This window comes from Moschus berezovskii, chromosome 12 (genome assembly GCF_049115385.1).
Source record: "Moschus berezovskii isolate FMDL1 chromosome 12, NW_MosBer_1.0, whole genome shotgun sequence".
Taxonomy (NCBI): domain Eukaryota; kingdom Metazoa; phylum Chordata; class Mammalia; order Artiodactyla; family Moschidae; genus Moschus; species Moschus berezovskii.
In genome coordinates this window covers 26,990,237-27,006,351 of record NC_142471.1, presented here as the reverse complement: position 1 = coordinate 27,006,351, position 16,115 = coordinate 26,990,237, and the positions used below count along the sequence as shown (strand labels likewise).

General features: G+C 40.0%; 1 protein-coding gene across 1 annotated transcript; it reads left to right on the top strand.

The window, feature by feature from the left end:
- The first annotated feature begins 1,876 nt into the window (after positions 1-1,876).
- SAR1A (secretion associated Ras related GTPase 1A) lies at positions 1,877-15,204 on the top strand. Its single transcript, XM_055425560.2, has 7 exons — positions 1,877-1,991; positions 5,518-5,590; positions 5,712-5,831; positions 6,254-6,319; positions 8,787-8,890; positions 11,646-11,777; positions 12,821-15,204. Exons 2-7 carry the CDS (start codon positions 5,533-5,535, stop codon positions 12,935-12,937), a joined length of 597 nt encoding a protein of 198 aa, XP_055281535.1. The 5' UTR covers positions 1,877-1,991; positions 5,518-5,532; the 3' UTR covers positions 12,938-15,204.
- Positions 15,205-16,115: the final 911 nt, after the last annotated feature.

Sequence of the window (16,115 nt, the reverse complement as noted above, 5' to 3'; positions counted from 1 at the left end):
TATTGTGAGTTTATTATGATTAAGAGCCATTTACATTTCCTTCCTGTAATCACCTGATTCTCTCCTATTTTTTTAACAAATCTTTTTCATATAAAATTTTCACTTGCCTATGACGTAATTACAGCTTTCCTGGTGGCTCAGTGGTAAAGAATCCACCTGCCAATTCAGGAGAAGCAGGTTTGATCCCTGGGTGAGGAAGATCCCCTGGAGAAGGAAAGGCAACCAATACCAATATTCTTGCTGGCTAATACCATGGACAGAGGAGCCTGGCAGGCTATAGTCCCTGGGGTCACAAAAAAGTCAGACATGATTAGGTGACTAACAGCAACAACAACAATGATGAGATTACACGTTATTTTTTTCTCAACTTATTATCAATCTTTTGAGTTTTGGTGTCATCGTTATTGCTGTTTTGCCATACAAGGTATTTTAATTTTTCTGTGGTAGAATTTATCAATCTTTTATGGTTTCTGGATTTTCAGTCACAAACAGAAAGACCTTCTCTATTCCAGGAGAGCTCAGACTATAAACAGTTGAGGCTATAAAGAAAGCTGAGCACAGAAGAATTGATGCTTTTGAACTGAGTCCCTTGGACTGCAAGGGGATTCAACCAGTCCATCCTAAAGGAAATCAGTCCCTGAATATTCATTAGAAGGACTGATGCTGAAACTCCAATACTTTGGCCACCTGATATGAAGAAGTGACTCAATGGAAAAGACTCTGATGCTGGGAAAGATTGAAGGCGAGAAGAGAAGAGGATGACAGAGGATGCGATAGTTGGATGGCATCATAGACAAGATGGACATGAGTTTGAGTGGCTCCAGGAGTTGGTGATGGACAGGGAGGCCTGGCGTGCTGCAGTCCATGGGGTCGCAAAGAGTTGGACACGATTGAGCGACTGAACTGAACTGACCTGAACTGATAATGTTTTTATATCTGAGTGCTAGATCCCCCTCCACGTTCTTTTTCAGAGACTGTTTTCTGCCTATTCTTGTTTATTTTTCCATTTGAATTTTAGGAACGAACAGGGTAGTTTAATTAATCCTATTTGTACTTTTATAAGAACTATGTTAAACTTGTAATTTTACTTACAGAAAATTGAGATCGTTATATTGCGTCTTCCATCCAAAAGCATCATTCATCTTTCCATATAACTCAATTTTATTACCTGAAGATGAGAGCAATAATGCCAATCTCATAGGGCTGTCCTCATAATTAAATGGTGAAATGCAGGTGAATGACAGTATAACAGGAACCGAAGTTTTGGTTTGGAAGTGCTTTGCCACTTCCTAGAGTATGAACTTGGGTTTGGTTACCAGAGTACGATGAACTTTGATTCTCTCATTTGTAAACTGGGGATAACAATGGTATCGGCTTCACAGGGCTGTGACGAGGGTCAAATGAGATGAGGCGTGCAAAGTACTCAGTGAACTGGAACATAAATACTCAATGAGCATTAGCTGTTCTAGAAAACAGGTTATCCCAGGGAACTGTGACATAACGCTGAAGCTTACGGAAATCCATCTTAGGTCGAGGGCTCTCAGGTCAACTCTTCCTTCCGAGAACCTACCTACCCGCTGGTCGCCACTTCTGACTTTCCCCGAGCGTCTAGAAACACACGCACTCGTATCGGCACCCGATAGCTGAGCTCCTAGTTTCGCTGCGAGACTCCAGAACCCTTCCCCACCCACCGGGCTGCAGAGCTGCCACGTCTCGCGCTTGCCGAACTCCCTACGCGAGGTGGAGCCCGCCCCGGAGAGCCGCGTCACGCCGAGGCCCGCCCCTCCGCGGCCCCGGTCGCTGGTAGGGCGGCACCGACGGCCAAGCGCCGTGACGCTACGAAGGGGTGGGGACGAGCCCGCGCCCGGAAGTTCTGGGGAGGGGCTGTTACGTATATCCGGCGAGTAGCTGGCGGCCCCGGGTGCTGCTGGGCTGTGTGCTGTGAGGGAGGGTCCAAGCCGCCTGCTGCCGCCGGAGGAACCCCTTGGGCCGTGAGTCTGGGGACCTCGGCGAAGGAGGGAGCTGGGGCCGGAGGCGCGAAGGTGGCGGGCAGGGAGGGTCAGGGTGGAGGCCGGCGCAGGCGAGGTTGGGGGAGGAAGTGACACGCAGGCGGTTCTGTGGGGCCGCGGGGTTTGTTCTGGGCGGGGACGGGCCGGCCTGGCCGGGTTTGCTCCTGTTGCCTGCCGGACTCACGGGTATCGGGTCCATCCGCATTTCGCTCGGGGGTCTTGGCAGCTGTTGGGCAGAATACCAGTTTTCCTGTCTTTACTGTGCGTCCCGGTTTACGAATCGGCTTCACATCCCCTGTCTCGGATGAGTCTCAGCCCTCGGTGGGGTGGATTGAAGTCCTTGATAATTATCCTTTTTTTTTTTTTCTTTTTAGAGATTAAGGCCTATAGAGGCATAGTGAATTGCTCAAGACCCCGCAGATAGCAAGTGAGACCGTTCGAACTAGATATCCTGGCTCCTAGTCCAGGGCTCTCCCCACCCCCCACTTCAGCCGTGTATTATCATCTGCTATCCTGGGTTGAACCCCGTGTTTTCTTCTTCCGCCTCCCCCCTTTTCCCTCTCTTCAGTGCATGTGAAAAATATCTCAGTATTTTCCATTATTCTTGTTTTTTCTCTTTTATTTCGGTACATCTGTCTAGGTTGTGATGGGGCTTGACAGAGTTTTGTAGTGGGGCTGACCTTTGACATTTACCCTGCAGCTAAGCAGAGTTTCCTAACCAAAAGCCAGCTGCTTGCTATCCCAAATCTGTCTGAAATAGTGTCTTAAAGTTGCTCGGAGCATATATAAGTAACGAGTATGTGCAATATAAGTCATGCATAGGTTTTTTATTGACTGATCGTCAGTCTAATGCTCTTTATTTATTTGAATCATCCGTCACACACTGGAGAAGGAAATGGCAACCCACTCCAGTGTTCTTGCTTGGAGAATCCCAGGGACGGGGGAGCCTGGTGGGCTTCCATCTATGGGGTCACACAGAGTCGGACACGACTGAAGTGACTTAGCAGCAGCAGCAGTCCTTAAATTTGCAAATTTTAGGTACGTTGGCAGTGCTTTTGTTGGTAGTTAGACCCCTTAAGCTATTTGCCATAAGATGCCATAAGGTGGTAAAGTGGATCAGATCAAGGCTAGGAAAGAAATAAAGTGCTAGTTATTTAACTTATGGTTTAAAAGTTGTGATGAGTTATAAGGATGAAAACATTGGATTATCATAGGTGTAACTGGTGGTTTAAGAAAGTTTGTTTTTTAAAGCAGTTTTGTGATTTGCATTGTAATTTTATGTGATATTAAAAGGAAGGGCTTTGACTTTGGCATTAAAAGAGGAGGGTTTGAGTCTTGGCATTGTTACCTTTTCAGCTGAGCTGTCTTGGTTAAGCTAACTAATCTGGGACCATCAGCGCCCTCATCTTGTTAAATGAAGCCAGGGATCCCTATCTTCTAGGGTTAGTATGAGGCTGAAATGAGATGTATGTACAGGCATCTTATAAACTGAAAAACTAGTCATTTGAGGGTGCAAAGCCTAATATCTCAAGGATGGAGGCACCATCAGAGCCATTTCCTCTTTTGGTAGCACTACTGTGAGGTTCTTTGGGTCCAGTAAGGGTTTTTTTTTAAAATTTTTTAACATCATCTTCATTTTGGAGCAAAGAATTATAGGATTTTTGAAATGGTGATATCAAGGAAAAATAAACTGGAAAGTTAAAGTAGTTCAGTTAATTATGAAAAATTCCTTAAAATGGGATTTTCCGCCATTCTGTTGCCTCCAGAGAATTTATCTAATTGGGAACACTTCTATAATGTGGTAAAACTTTCCAAAATGTCTATAAAGTACTGACTGCAAACCACTGTAGTAGAAATGAATATATGTGTTGGGTTTTAAAGTTGAAATCAGTGGGAGTGACCTTAATGAGACATGCTTTCTAAAGGTGAGACGTGGTTCAAGTGGTAGAGAAAAAGTAGGGAAGGATGACTGGTGTGGTAGGATTGCTGAGGAGAGGCACATTTTTCTTTTACTTACCAACAGTGGAAACTTAAGCATAGGAACTTTGTAAGTGTATTTAAGTCATTGGACTTCTTAGAGACTAAATTTCCAGACAAAACTATTATTTAACATACTAAATTTGGCTTTTCTATCAAAATATATTTTGATGTTGCTGAAGAATGCAAAATAATCCTTATTTAGTATCTTTGTATAAAAGCTTTTCCCTCAGTCTCTACTCCCACCCAAACTCCCAAGCTTCTTTTGACCCACCTATGGTAAGCTATAGAAGATAAGCACTAAGCAGTCTGATAAAGAAAACCAAACCAAAACAAAGACAGTAATTGGATGAAAAAGAAAATTAACATATACTGTCTCATTCTTTAAATGAATATAGGTAGGTTTTTGTAGCTATCCTTTTACAGTAAACCTTTACTTTTTAAAAAAAATAAAACTTTAGGAAATTTGATAGCAGTTGGCCACATCTAGTATAAAGCCTTGCATTAAGGTGTTCTTGCTGTTGGAGAGGAGTGAAAGTGGGGGATCATTCCTTTTTCTGCACCAAATCTGAGGTGCTGAGGCAAAAATTCACTGGGATCAGGAAATGCTGACTCTGAGAAAACTAAACACCCACCATTGGCTCTAGAGTCTATTACTGTTTTACTGTTAAATTTAGAGGTCCTCTTACTTATTCCCAGTATATGTATACCTTTTAGTAGCTTTGGGTCATCTTTTGTTTTGTCTGGGCTTATGGGAAACAGTAGAAAAGGTGATGTTAATATCAGTATTGAGGTATGTACTTGGGTAGGAACCTACCTCTATGTCCTGAATGAATTTTCTTATTTTAAGAAAGTCCATATTTGTAAAATGGGTTAGGTGGGTCTTAATTATTCACATTATGATTGGACTCTCTTATCTCTTCGTGGCTCTCCAACATAGTGCTGTCATCTTTTTCTAACTTGAGACACATCTATAAAAGAGGTTAAACAATACTGTTTAAGAAGAGAGAGAATTGGTAAACGGAGCAGTGCAAATTGTGCCAGCTAGTAGGATTTTAGCGACCTTGTATTTTAAGAGTTGTTTACAAGAATGGGTTAATATGCTTTTCATTCAGGTTAATATGCCTTTATTCTTGTTTTCTAGTTAGCACATCAGTGTGACATTTTGATCCAGATTATTGATGAGGCTGATTTCCTAGAAGTTTTGTTAACTGGTAGAGAGCTGTGGTGTATCTAGGGAATGTGAATGAGCAGCTGCCTGGAGAAGTGAGTCATACAGTGAAAGAGGAAAGTGTATCTTTAATGCCTAGTCCTCCGAGTATCATAGATTGGAAACTGATGGAAAATCGGGAGTTTATGCAGATCTGAGTACCCCAGAGACTTCCCTCCAGGGTGCAAAATCCTTTATTTTTTTAGGTCTAAAAACATGGGGCTGTGACCATGCCTGAGGGCCAGCAAATGAGAGTTAACATCTCCAGAAATGTACCAGCATTCAGAAGGCTAATGTTTGCTGCTTTCCTATTTTATACAGGGAGTAAGCATAATAATGTCTTTCATCTTTGAGTGGATCTACAATGGCTTCAGCAGTGTGCTCCAGTTCCTAGGTAAAGCCGTTTCCTTGAAATACACATTTCAAATGATGCGCATTTCCTGAAACAATTTAAATATAGGTAGATTTTGCTGTGTAGGAGCTAATTATGCTATTTTTTTTTTTTCCTTTTTTAGGACTTTACAAGAAATCTGGAAAACTTGTATTCTTGGGTTTGGACAATGCAGGCAAAACCACTCTTCTACACATGCTCAAAGATGACAGGCTGGGCCAGCATGTTCCAACATTACATCCTAGTAGGTTTGAAAATACCTGGGGACCTTTTGTTATTTGAGGGTCAGTGTCAGGGTTAGAGGATGGATCTCCAATTAATGCAGTTCTTTTATTTATAGAAGCCCCAAAAGACTTGACAAAAAATTCTCTATAGGTTCGCTCAAGTCAAATACCCATGAATCTAAAGACCCCTGGAACTTTGTCACTGTCTGTTCTCACTAGTCCTGCCATGGCATCCATCTCCCATATCTACCTCTAAGGAGTAGCAAACACTTTGGAGAAAAAGAGACTTGGCTCTTTAAAATAATTGAAGGGTATTTTCACCCTTGTATCCTTTTCTTTACAAAGTGAAAACTTCATTAGGTTTTACGTTTGTATTGGATTATAATTTTGGTAGCTTGGCCTTGTTGGATGGAGAAGTTTATTTCCTTCCTTTATTTTTCAGCATCAGAAGAGCTGACAATTGCTGGAATGACTTTTACAACTTTTGATCTTGGTGGGCATGAGCAAGGTAAGAGATGATTCAGTGGAAGGGTGATGTTGGCTTCTGGATCATTTTGTTCCCCTTTTTCAAAGCAGGGTCTCATATATACCTTTTAAATTGCTTTCTGATAACATGAATATTCCCTTACGTAATCATAATTGTCAAACCCAGACAGTTTTATTTATCAACTCTATAGTGTATACTGCCTTTTTTGGTCATTTCTTCTGGTAAGCTCCTTTAAACATTTTTCCTCTGTTAAACAAGATCCAGTACAATATCACATGTTGAATTTAATCATGTCTCTTTTTTGTCATTTATTCAGTGGACTGTATGTAGGAAATTATTTGTAATTTGTAAGTCATTTTAAATTTGTCAAAAGAGTTGCAAAGATAGTACAGTGACTATTTGTGATCACTTTGATCTGAACTGATATTTTGTGTACTCTCCCCATTTGGGGCAGTTGGTGGAACATTTTCTTCTGCCTTGTTGTTCTCCTCAGTGCTTTGTGCCTTACTCAGCCTATGTCCATTGGTTCCCAGATTCCTATTTGGTGTTTATGTAGAATTTGGGGCATCTTTATCTGATGGATGCCCAGTTTACATTTGGCATGACTTTATAGTCAGTGATTTCGTTAACATTACACTTATTTTATTCTTGTAATATTTATATCCTACAAAATCATATATGTAAAATGATCATCAGCACATAAAATACCTATACAGAAAAGTGATTGAAAGAACATGTACAGAAACATTAGCAGTAGCTATGTATTGATGGAGGGCTACAGATGATCTTGGTTCCTTTTTTCTTATAATAAGCTTGTATCATTTTCATTCCGGTAGAGAATGGTGCACGGTATCTTTTCTGCTTCTTTCAGAAGTATCTGTAACCACTTACAGACTTAAATTCAGAGATAAAATAGTTGTAAACTGAACTGAGACCATCTGGAGAATGCAGAAGGAGGAGGTGTTTTTAGATACCTGAATTGGGAATTGTATATTATTTGGTGTGATAAATTTAGCTTTCAGGTTTTGATAGAGTAGAAAAGGAAATGCATTTATGTACAGATTGTCTCCAACTTAACAATGATTTAACTTAAGATTTTTTACTTTATGATAAATAGCCTTTCGTCATGCTGGGCAGCTCCCAGTCAGCCACGTGATCCCAAGAGTAAACAACTGGTACACTTAAAATTGTTCTGTGCCCATGCATCATTCTTTTTTTCATACAGTATTTCATACAAACATACAGCATTCAATGAATTTCATGAGAGAGTCAACACATCATAAAATAGGCTTTGTGTTAGATGATTTTGCCCAACTATAAGCTGATATAAATGTTCTGAGCACTTTTAAGATAGGCTAGGTTAAGCTATATTTGGAAGGTTTATCAAATACATTTTGACTTAGGAGATTTTCAACTTAAAATGGATTTATTGGGATATAATCCCATTATAAAGAAAGATTTGTCCATAGTTTTGTTTGAGGAAAATTTACTTAACAGAAACATTTTTTCCATAATAACCTTGCTACATTTTACACAAATTACTGAGATGTTCTATATTTGGAGGGTTTTTTGTTTTTTGGTATAACTTAAAAATTTAACTTATAAAAGTAGTCCAGGATTAATGTAGCAAATTCAGTATACGATGAGTATACAAATCTGAAAGGTAAAAGTGAAATTCCCCCAACTTCTCCTTCCCATTCCTGCTCTTCAGAGGTGACCACTGTTAAATGTTTGATGTAGAAATGCTTCCTTAATCATCCCATAGAAATGAATGGCTTAGAAATTATAATACAGTTAAAGCACTGCTTCCCAGATCATTGTCACATCATGTTATAAACCAAAAATTGAAATTTATAAGGCACACTGGGTTAAATTAGGAGACTGAGGTAATTGGCCTGGAAACATCAACCACCTGGCAAGCCCTGTCTCCCTGTGGGCTGAGTGGATGAAAGTGTCAGTACGGTTACAAATTGGTTAGTTAGGAACTAACTTGGGACTAGAGTTATATGGATAAATAATTTGCATCCTGATACTCTAACTCAGAAGTTGCAAACTAAAATGGCTCCGGGTGAGGTAGGTCATTTAAGTGAGTGAAATTGGGAGTGAGACAGTAGGAAGTGGTGGAAACTTTGACAGACTAAAGAACTGAGGCCGCATGTAAAGGGGCAGCCACCACTCAGTTCCAGCTGATTATTATCCATCCAGTATATGTGGACTGATAGGCATGGGATTGCCAGATGTTGTACTTTTTCAGGAAATCAGGCAGAAAACCCTTATTTTAGTATTTAAATAAAGCAGATTCAGTTCACGGACCATCAGTTTATTTTTCCTCTGTTCTGACTTAATACTGGCTAGGACTTAGAGAATCTGTACAGAGTTTAATGCTATTGAAACCTGGCCAGAATTTGCTTACTTCATAGACCATTAGGTTATTCATATTCAGCATATATGTTGTTAAATTGATGCAACTGCAAACTTTGCTTTTTAGCACGTCGGGTTTGGAAAAATTACCTCCCAGCAATTAATGGGATTGTCTTTCTGGTGGACTGTGCAGATCATCCTCGACTTATGGAATCCAAAGTTGAGCTTAACGTATGTTTATATTTTCTTTTTCTTTTCTTGGCCTCTGTTTCTTTTAAGAAGTACAACTGAGTAGTGCCAGTACTTAATCATTCCAGTTAACATTTGGTAAAAGTCCTAGCTACAGGAAGAAAATGTTTTAAAATCAAAAACATTATTTTTCAGTATTCTGAGGAAACTTGGCTTGAATGCAAGTAAATTAACTTTGCTTAAATTTATCATAGGGTGATTCTATGTGCAGTTTGCTCAGGACATTCCACAGTTAATGCCTGTTTTCCCAGCATAATTAATGTCTTTCCCTTTCATGCGTCACATATGTTCACTCTTTATGATGTGTTGGCATAGTGAAACCTTAAAAGAGATATTAGAGTTTTTTGCGTTTTTGAATCTGTGTTCTCAGGTTGTACCTGCCCAACCTTTGGCACTGAGTGACTTCCCAGACCTTAACAGGCTTTTCTGTCTTCAGTTTTGGTCACATGCTTTGTTTGATACCAACTAGGATTCATGTCATATTTTTTCCCTTTTCAACATTGCATTTTTCTTGTCTTGATAATTTCTGTAACGTTGCCTTTGTAATCCATACTGTGTCACTCTGTACCTCTTCTTTTTCTTTGATTTATAACTCTCTGCATTCTTTTTCCTGGCAATTTGAATCTCTCTCTGGTGTAAGTATGTTTGTTGAATCTGAAGCTGTAGTCTTACGATCCCTCCCTTACTTGACCCCTTGGCACTCGTCATTCTCTCTGTAAACTCCCCTTTACATTCTTGGCTTTGGTGTTCTCTCTGGCTGATACTTCTCTGACTCTTGGCACAAGCACCCGTTCCCCTGCTTGGCCCTTAAATCTTGGTGCTCCCCAGGGTCTGTACTTTTTCCCAGGCTGGTCCAGGCTTCTCCCATTCTTTCATCTGCACCCATCATGCCAGTGACCCCCAAATGGGGGTTTCTGTTATTTGAATCTCTCTTGAGTTCCAACCTCATACATAGTACTACTTATTAGAAACTCTTTCTACCAGTTCTGCCCTCCCAGGATGGAACTATTCGCCTCCCCCGTCCTCTCCCTGGACATGCAGTGAATCACTATAGATCTCACCACCCTCCTGCCACATACACTTGTCTTTGTCCTTCTTAGTATCCTTGAATAGATCTCTTACCAGTCTGGGGGTAAAATCTACAGCTCTTCTGCATAGCACCTAAGTTCTTTTATAATCTTCTGTTTATTTCTCCAGCTTTTCTGTTGCCTGCTTTGAACTACATTCCCAACATAGGTAACAACTTGCCCTCCCTTGAATATTCAGAAGTAACTGTCTCTGGTTTTCTCACCTGACCCTTACCCCCTTTTGCTCGTAAATTTCTAAATGTCCTTTAAGAGATCCCAGAATTCAGGTATGACTGTTTCTGAGAAGCCTTCTCTGACCTCTCAGACTGTTACCAGCATCTGTTGTTTTTACTAATTTTCTTAGGTCTTTTCCACTGGAACTTAGATGTAGGGATCTTATTTCTTTGTGAAACCCCCATATCTAGTAAAGCCCTGGGCATATAATATGCATTTTGTTACTATTTATGAATGAATGACATCCTTACTCTGATTTTGTCTAACGTTTCTTGGTACTTGAGATGTTCATAGTAGGTTTCCCTTTATCCTTTTAATTCTGCATTCCTTTCCTAGCTCTTCCTGTCAGTGAAATAGATTCCCAGGCTTGAAATCTTTGCCACCTTCGACTCCTGTGTTGTCTGTCTTACCATTTAGACATCAGTCTCTTCACTTCTTTCTCCGGAATGCTTGCTGCACTATTCAGTACGTGCTGCTATCTTAGGCTAGATCATCATCCCTTACCTGAGCACCACAGATAGATACTCTTTGAGAATTCATTGTACTGGAAGTGTAGATTCTATCAAATAATTCCTGGATTTAAGGTCTGTTGCAGCTAACTTCTCAGATTGGCACCATAATATTTGTCATACCATCCCAACTCATTTACTCAACATAGATGCTTTAATCCAGCCAGGTGATACTCCATATGGCTTTATGAACTCTTCCTACTATAAAGCCATTGCTTATATTCTTCATGCTTTGGGTTCTGCGTATCCAAGCCCTGCCCCTCCTTCAGAGTCCAGTTTAGTTTCCACATCTTTGTTAAGACTTTGCCTAAGTCCACGTCACTGTTTTATTTTCCTGAATGTCTTTTAGTATTTGTATTCTCTTCCTATGCATTGTGACAGTTAATCATCCACTTCCCTTGCTTTATTGAGAGATGAGCATAGAGTGAGGATTTCTTGAGCCAGGGATGTGTCTTACCTTTCTTTTGTCTTCCTGTCGTTGTTGGGGATAGTACGTTGCACACAGGGACATCTAGTGAATACTTGGGGTTTCCTGTAGTCATCTTTGAGGTTCTGTAGCCAGAGCTTTGTTCTTCCTGGACAGTGCTCAGTGGAGAGCTGAGGATGGTCTGTGGTTGAGTGATTTAGCTCAGAGTTAAGGTTCTGCTGGCTTTACAAATAGACACAACTTTACATTATAATTGTTTTGAAGCTTTTGGGGAATTTTTAACAATGTCAAGGTAATTTTTAGGGGCTTTTTGCCTAAAGATAAGGGTGTTATGGAATGTCAAGGTTAACTTTTTTAGTTAATCACTCAAGTATAAATATGATCAGATTTTCACTCTACATTTGGTACCTTGTAGACAAGTGAAAGGCGAAATTATCTTCATTGTCTGGTGTGCTTTTATAGATTCCTCAGACAGCTCTTTTTTTAAATCTTGGCTTTAGGCTTTAATGACAGATGAAACAATATCCAACGTGCCAATCCTTATCTTGGGTAACAAAATTGACAGAACAGATGCAATCAGTGAAGAAAAACTCCGTGAGATATTTGGGCTTTATGGACAGACCACAGGAAAGGTAAGAGAAAAAATCTTCAGCAGATACATTATCCAGACAAATCCCAGCTTTTGAAACATTCGTGTTTTGCAATCTAGATTTTACTTGTTTTTTAAAAGTAACTGGGCTTAACATTTGTTTTTCTAGAGGTGATTTGTAGACTGTGAAGGCTGGAGCGTGTTCTTTCTTCCCCTGTTTTCTAATAAGAGTTTGCCTCAGGTATTTGAAAGAGTCTTTAGTTAGAAATTTTTTTGGACTGGAAAATTTAGGTTATGAAGAGTGCTCATTTATATCATTTTCCAAGCATTGAAATCAGAGTACTGGGTTATTCTCTGTGCTCCCTGCTGAGAGAGGTAGGACTGTTACCCTGTTTGGAGATGAGGAAACTAAGAGTGATTGGTTCAAGTCTACACAGCAAGTCAGTGATAAAACCAGGAATAGAACGCAAATCTTCCAGATCAGTAGAATCTTGTTGCAGAAAAGTGTGCTTGTGAGGGAAAAATCCAGATCAGCTTTAGTTTATAGGAATCCTGGTCTTTTTAGCATAAGGTTTGGTATATTTAATTTTTAAAAATTTCCTTTTCTGGAATCTGTAACTTCATGATTTTTTGCATGGTTCCTTAGTCTTGCCTCTTCTTAGTTATATAGTTCTTTCTAGAAATACTTCATTAACTTAGTTTTCCATTTTAGACACACATGAATTTTTAATTTTCTTGACATAACCTGTCATTGGTATATATTTCTGAATGCTTGTATTAATACGAATGTCCTTATTTCTAAGAAATCCTGGGCTTCTTTTGTCCATAAGAGAATATGCTTTTCTTGGTTTGTTGCCATAGCTTTCCAGATGAACCAGTTGGTGCGTTCAAAGCAAAGGTGTTCACAGTGAGAGAATCTGGGGGTAGGACTCAGCTGAAAGCACGAACCCCAGTGGCCTTGACCACATTTCTGTAATTAATCCCTGCTCAGATTTGCTTCTGACGGATGGAGAAAGTGACTTTTGTCATCACCCTTGCAAGCTTTTCCACATGGAAATGCTAACATCTTGGTTTTGCCTCCCCTAGGGGAATGTGACCCTGAAAGAGCTGAATGCCCGCCCCATGGAAGTGTTCATGTGCAGTGTGCTCAAGAGGCAAGGATACGGTGAGGGCTTCCGCTGGCTCTCCCAGTATATTGACTGATGTTTGGACAGTGAAAATAAAAGAGTTTTACTTCTCTGGACTGATCCTATTCACAGCTTCCTCATGAACTTTTCTAATAGAACAAGGAAAGCTCTCCGACCGTGTCTGGCGTTGAGAAGCCAAGAGTCTCTGTCTGCTCTCTCATCGCCCAGTGGTGACATGTGCTCTTCTCCACACTGTTGGGAGGTAATGCTGCCCCACGTGCTGGTGCAGGTCAGCACCCCGGGACGTGGAGGTGGCGGGATTTGTCAAGTAGAGCTGTCTGCCATCACGGACCACCTGGAAAGAAAAACACGTCTCACCACTGTGGTTGATTTCAAAAGAAAGTGATTCTATTTTTTAAAGAAAGTGTTGTTAATGTAATTGGTGACCCTCGTCATAACTTTTTTTTAAGTTCACAATGTACTTGGTCCAGAGTTTTCTTTTCTTTTTTTTTTTTAATCTAGTGAATGGCATTTAGCTACTTCATAAAATTATGCACAGATACACGTTGGAGTCCAGAGCTCAGTTAAGTGAACGGCAGGCTGGTGAGAGAGGCTCCTCCGTCTCCCTGACTGCCTTTAGTAGGTGGCACCACCGTGTGCACAGAGCACCAGGAAAGAGCAGAACTCCAGCCTCGCAGCTGAGGCTGGTTTCCACCGTGGTGGGCTCCGGTCATGTCTCATCCCAGCATGGATAGCAGATGGGTCACTGCGGAGGAGTTGGTTCTAGTGTGGGTTATTGTTACTGTCTTCACTCAATAAGTTAGCAATTTCAGCCAGTCTTTGCTTTTATGTAGTTTTAAAATTTCATTTCTTTCTGTAGCACCTTTTTCATTTTCAGTTGTAAAAAGTGACTTTCACCTCATGAAAGATGTGAGAACATCTCCTATGTTGTCACACATTGCAGGTGTGTCTCAGTCATTTTTGCAAATTCTAGGGGAAATTTTTTTCTCAATAGGAGAGTCACACAGGACAAAGTTAAGGACTCTGTGAGTTGAGAACTTCGACATCTGATATTGTAACATTTGTTTGAATCTAGGAAAGATTTACTCCACTTGCAGAATTTGATTTCTTTATTGGACTTCATGAACTGTTTTTTGTATTGGTTATCAATTTTTTTTTGGTGTTAAAGGTTATCATCTGTAACTTTTCCAGATTTTGGGGGTGGGTGGGAGGTGTTATGAAATTGTCTTTCTCCAGGCTAGAAATAACCTGGGGAAATTCTAATCCAAGAACTGTGTTGAGCTATTCCTGTTGAGCCAGCATCACTTGTCAGTTAGCACCTGGTATAAAAGCCTCAGCATCCCCAGTGGTGTGATAAGGGTTATTTTTACAGCATTCCATTTTCCTAATGCCACGTGTGAAATTGGATTTTCATGATCTTAACCAATGTTTTACCCTTGTAGTAAAGGATGAAGGGATAAGAGATGGTCTTCATGTGGAAGGATATCTTCTTTAATGAAATATTAGAGGTATTTTTCTCAGCATTGAAAATTGTGATGTTGCTGATTTGCAGAGGACTGAACCAAATTCAGTGGATTCTTGCTTTTAATGTGAGAGCATGGAAAGTGTTGATAACACATTCCTGGGGTGAGAGTATTTTTCTTTAGTTGGATTTCACATCATTAGTCTTCAGTACTGACCTGTGGGGAAAGCATACTTTTTAACGGCTAGGTACCAAATGCAGAGGCTCAACGAAGCATAAAGCTGGGAAGAGCAAGTCTTTCATTCATTAGCAAGCATTGCCGGTTTGGAAAGGGGTTAAAGCCTTAAGTGAACAAATCTAGCTAATGGTGAATGAACTAGGTAGTTGCATACTTTTGATTTCCTTTGGCTAAAGGTAACCCATACTTCTCTATCCAGAGATATGAGAGGTGTGATTGCTTCAGTGTTAGTTTTCTTATTATTTTTTTTTCTCTATTTGTTCCTAGTCAATTTTTAGCAAGCTAGAAAACTATGGATTCTACACAGGGCAGCTCTTTGTGAAAGTGGTTTAGTTTGGCCACCGGAGAAAGAGTTGGGATTGAAAAATCAAGTGGCGCCTGTCTGTTTCTTGCCCCACAGAAAACACAGTTCCTATAATAAAATAGAGGAAAGAAGCTGCTGTGAGGAGCTCAGCTCCTAACAGTTAGGATCAGAGCTTTGTACAGGAACTCCCATGAATTGAGACTTTTCATTCTGTTTTATCAGAGTGCGTATATGTCCTATTTCAGGAAAAATAAAACAGTCATTTACAAAAGAGAGTCAATCTGTATCTTAAGCGTTTTAATAAAAAGTTAAAACAAATTTGCTATTTTGCTCCTTTTTGGCATTGGCTTGTTCTGAGTATGAACATACAACAGATATGAGACAAATTTTGCTATGAGGGGATGCAGGGTGTGGGTGTGAGGAAAGACCAAGCCAATTTACACATTCCACTACAAGTAATAAATTTAGTGCTGTTTGAGAGCCTTGCAATAAATGGTGGTCCCCAGACTGGTGGTTATTTCTGCAACAGGATGGACATGGCAGACTTTTTGTACAAAATCTCATATATTAACATGCTAAAAGGGGCTGGGTTTAGTTTTATCATTTTATCATTTGATATAAAATTGGAGATTCAGTTAAATGTTATATTTTGCAAAATAGGAAAAGTAATGAAACCTATGCTTGAGCATTTACTAGGCTTGTAGGAAGCTTTGCTTTTAAAAAAATAAGATTCTAAAATCGAAGTACTGGGATAAAATGGAATGGGAAGCAAAATGCAGCAGGTGGTTTTTGACTGAGTATTAAATTACTGGAGACATCTTGAGCTTGAAACATACTGTGAAATGATGAAATGATGCATGGATTTTACATTTATATGAATTTATTTGTGCTACTTGAGTCAGATCAGAGCATGAAAATTAAAGGCTGAGTCCATGAGCCCAGCACTCAGCGGGTCAGGACTCTACTGTGATGTGTCGCAAATAGAGAAAAACCTGATGCAAACAGTTCATGCTGGAGGCTTGAGCATCATTAAGGGAGAATCACTGGACTCGAGAGGGAAAGAAAAACACTTTCTTAATTGCTGGGAAGTTGGAGAGTCAGATTTTACTGTGATAAAGCCATCTTCTGTGTCACAACGAAAAGAAGACAGTACCTGCTACGGGAAAACTACTGATTTCAGTACTGCCTCATACTATAATGGATCATTTCCCTTTCTCAAACAGGTTTGT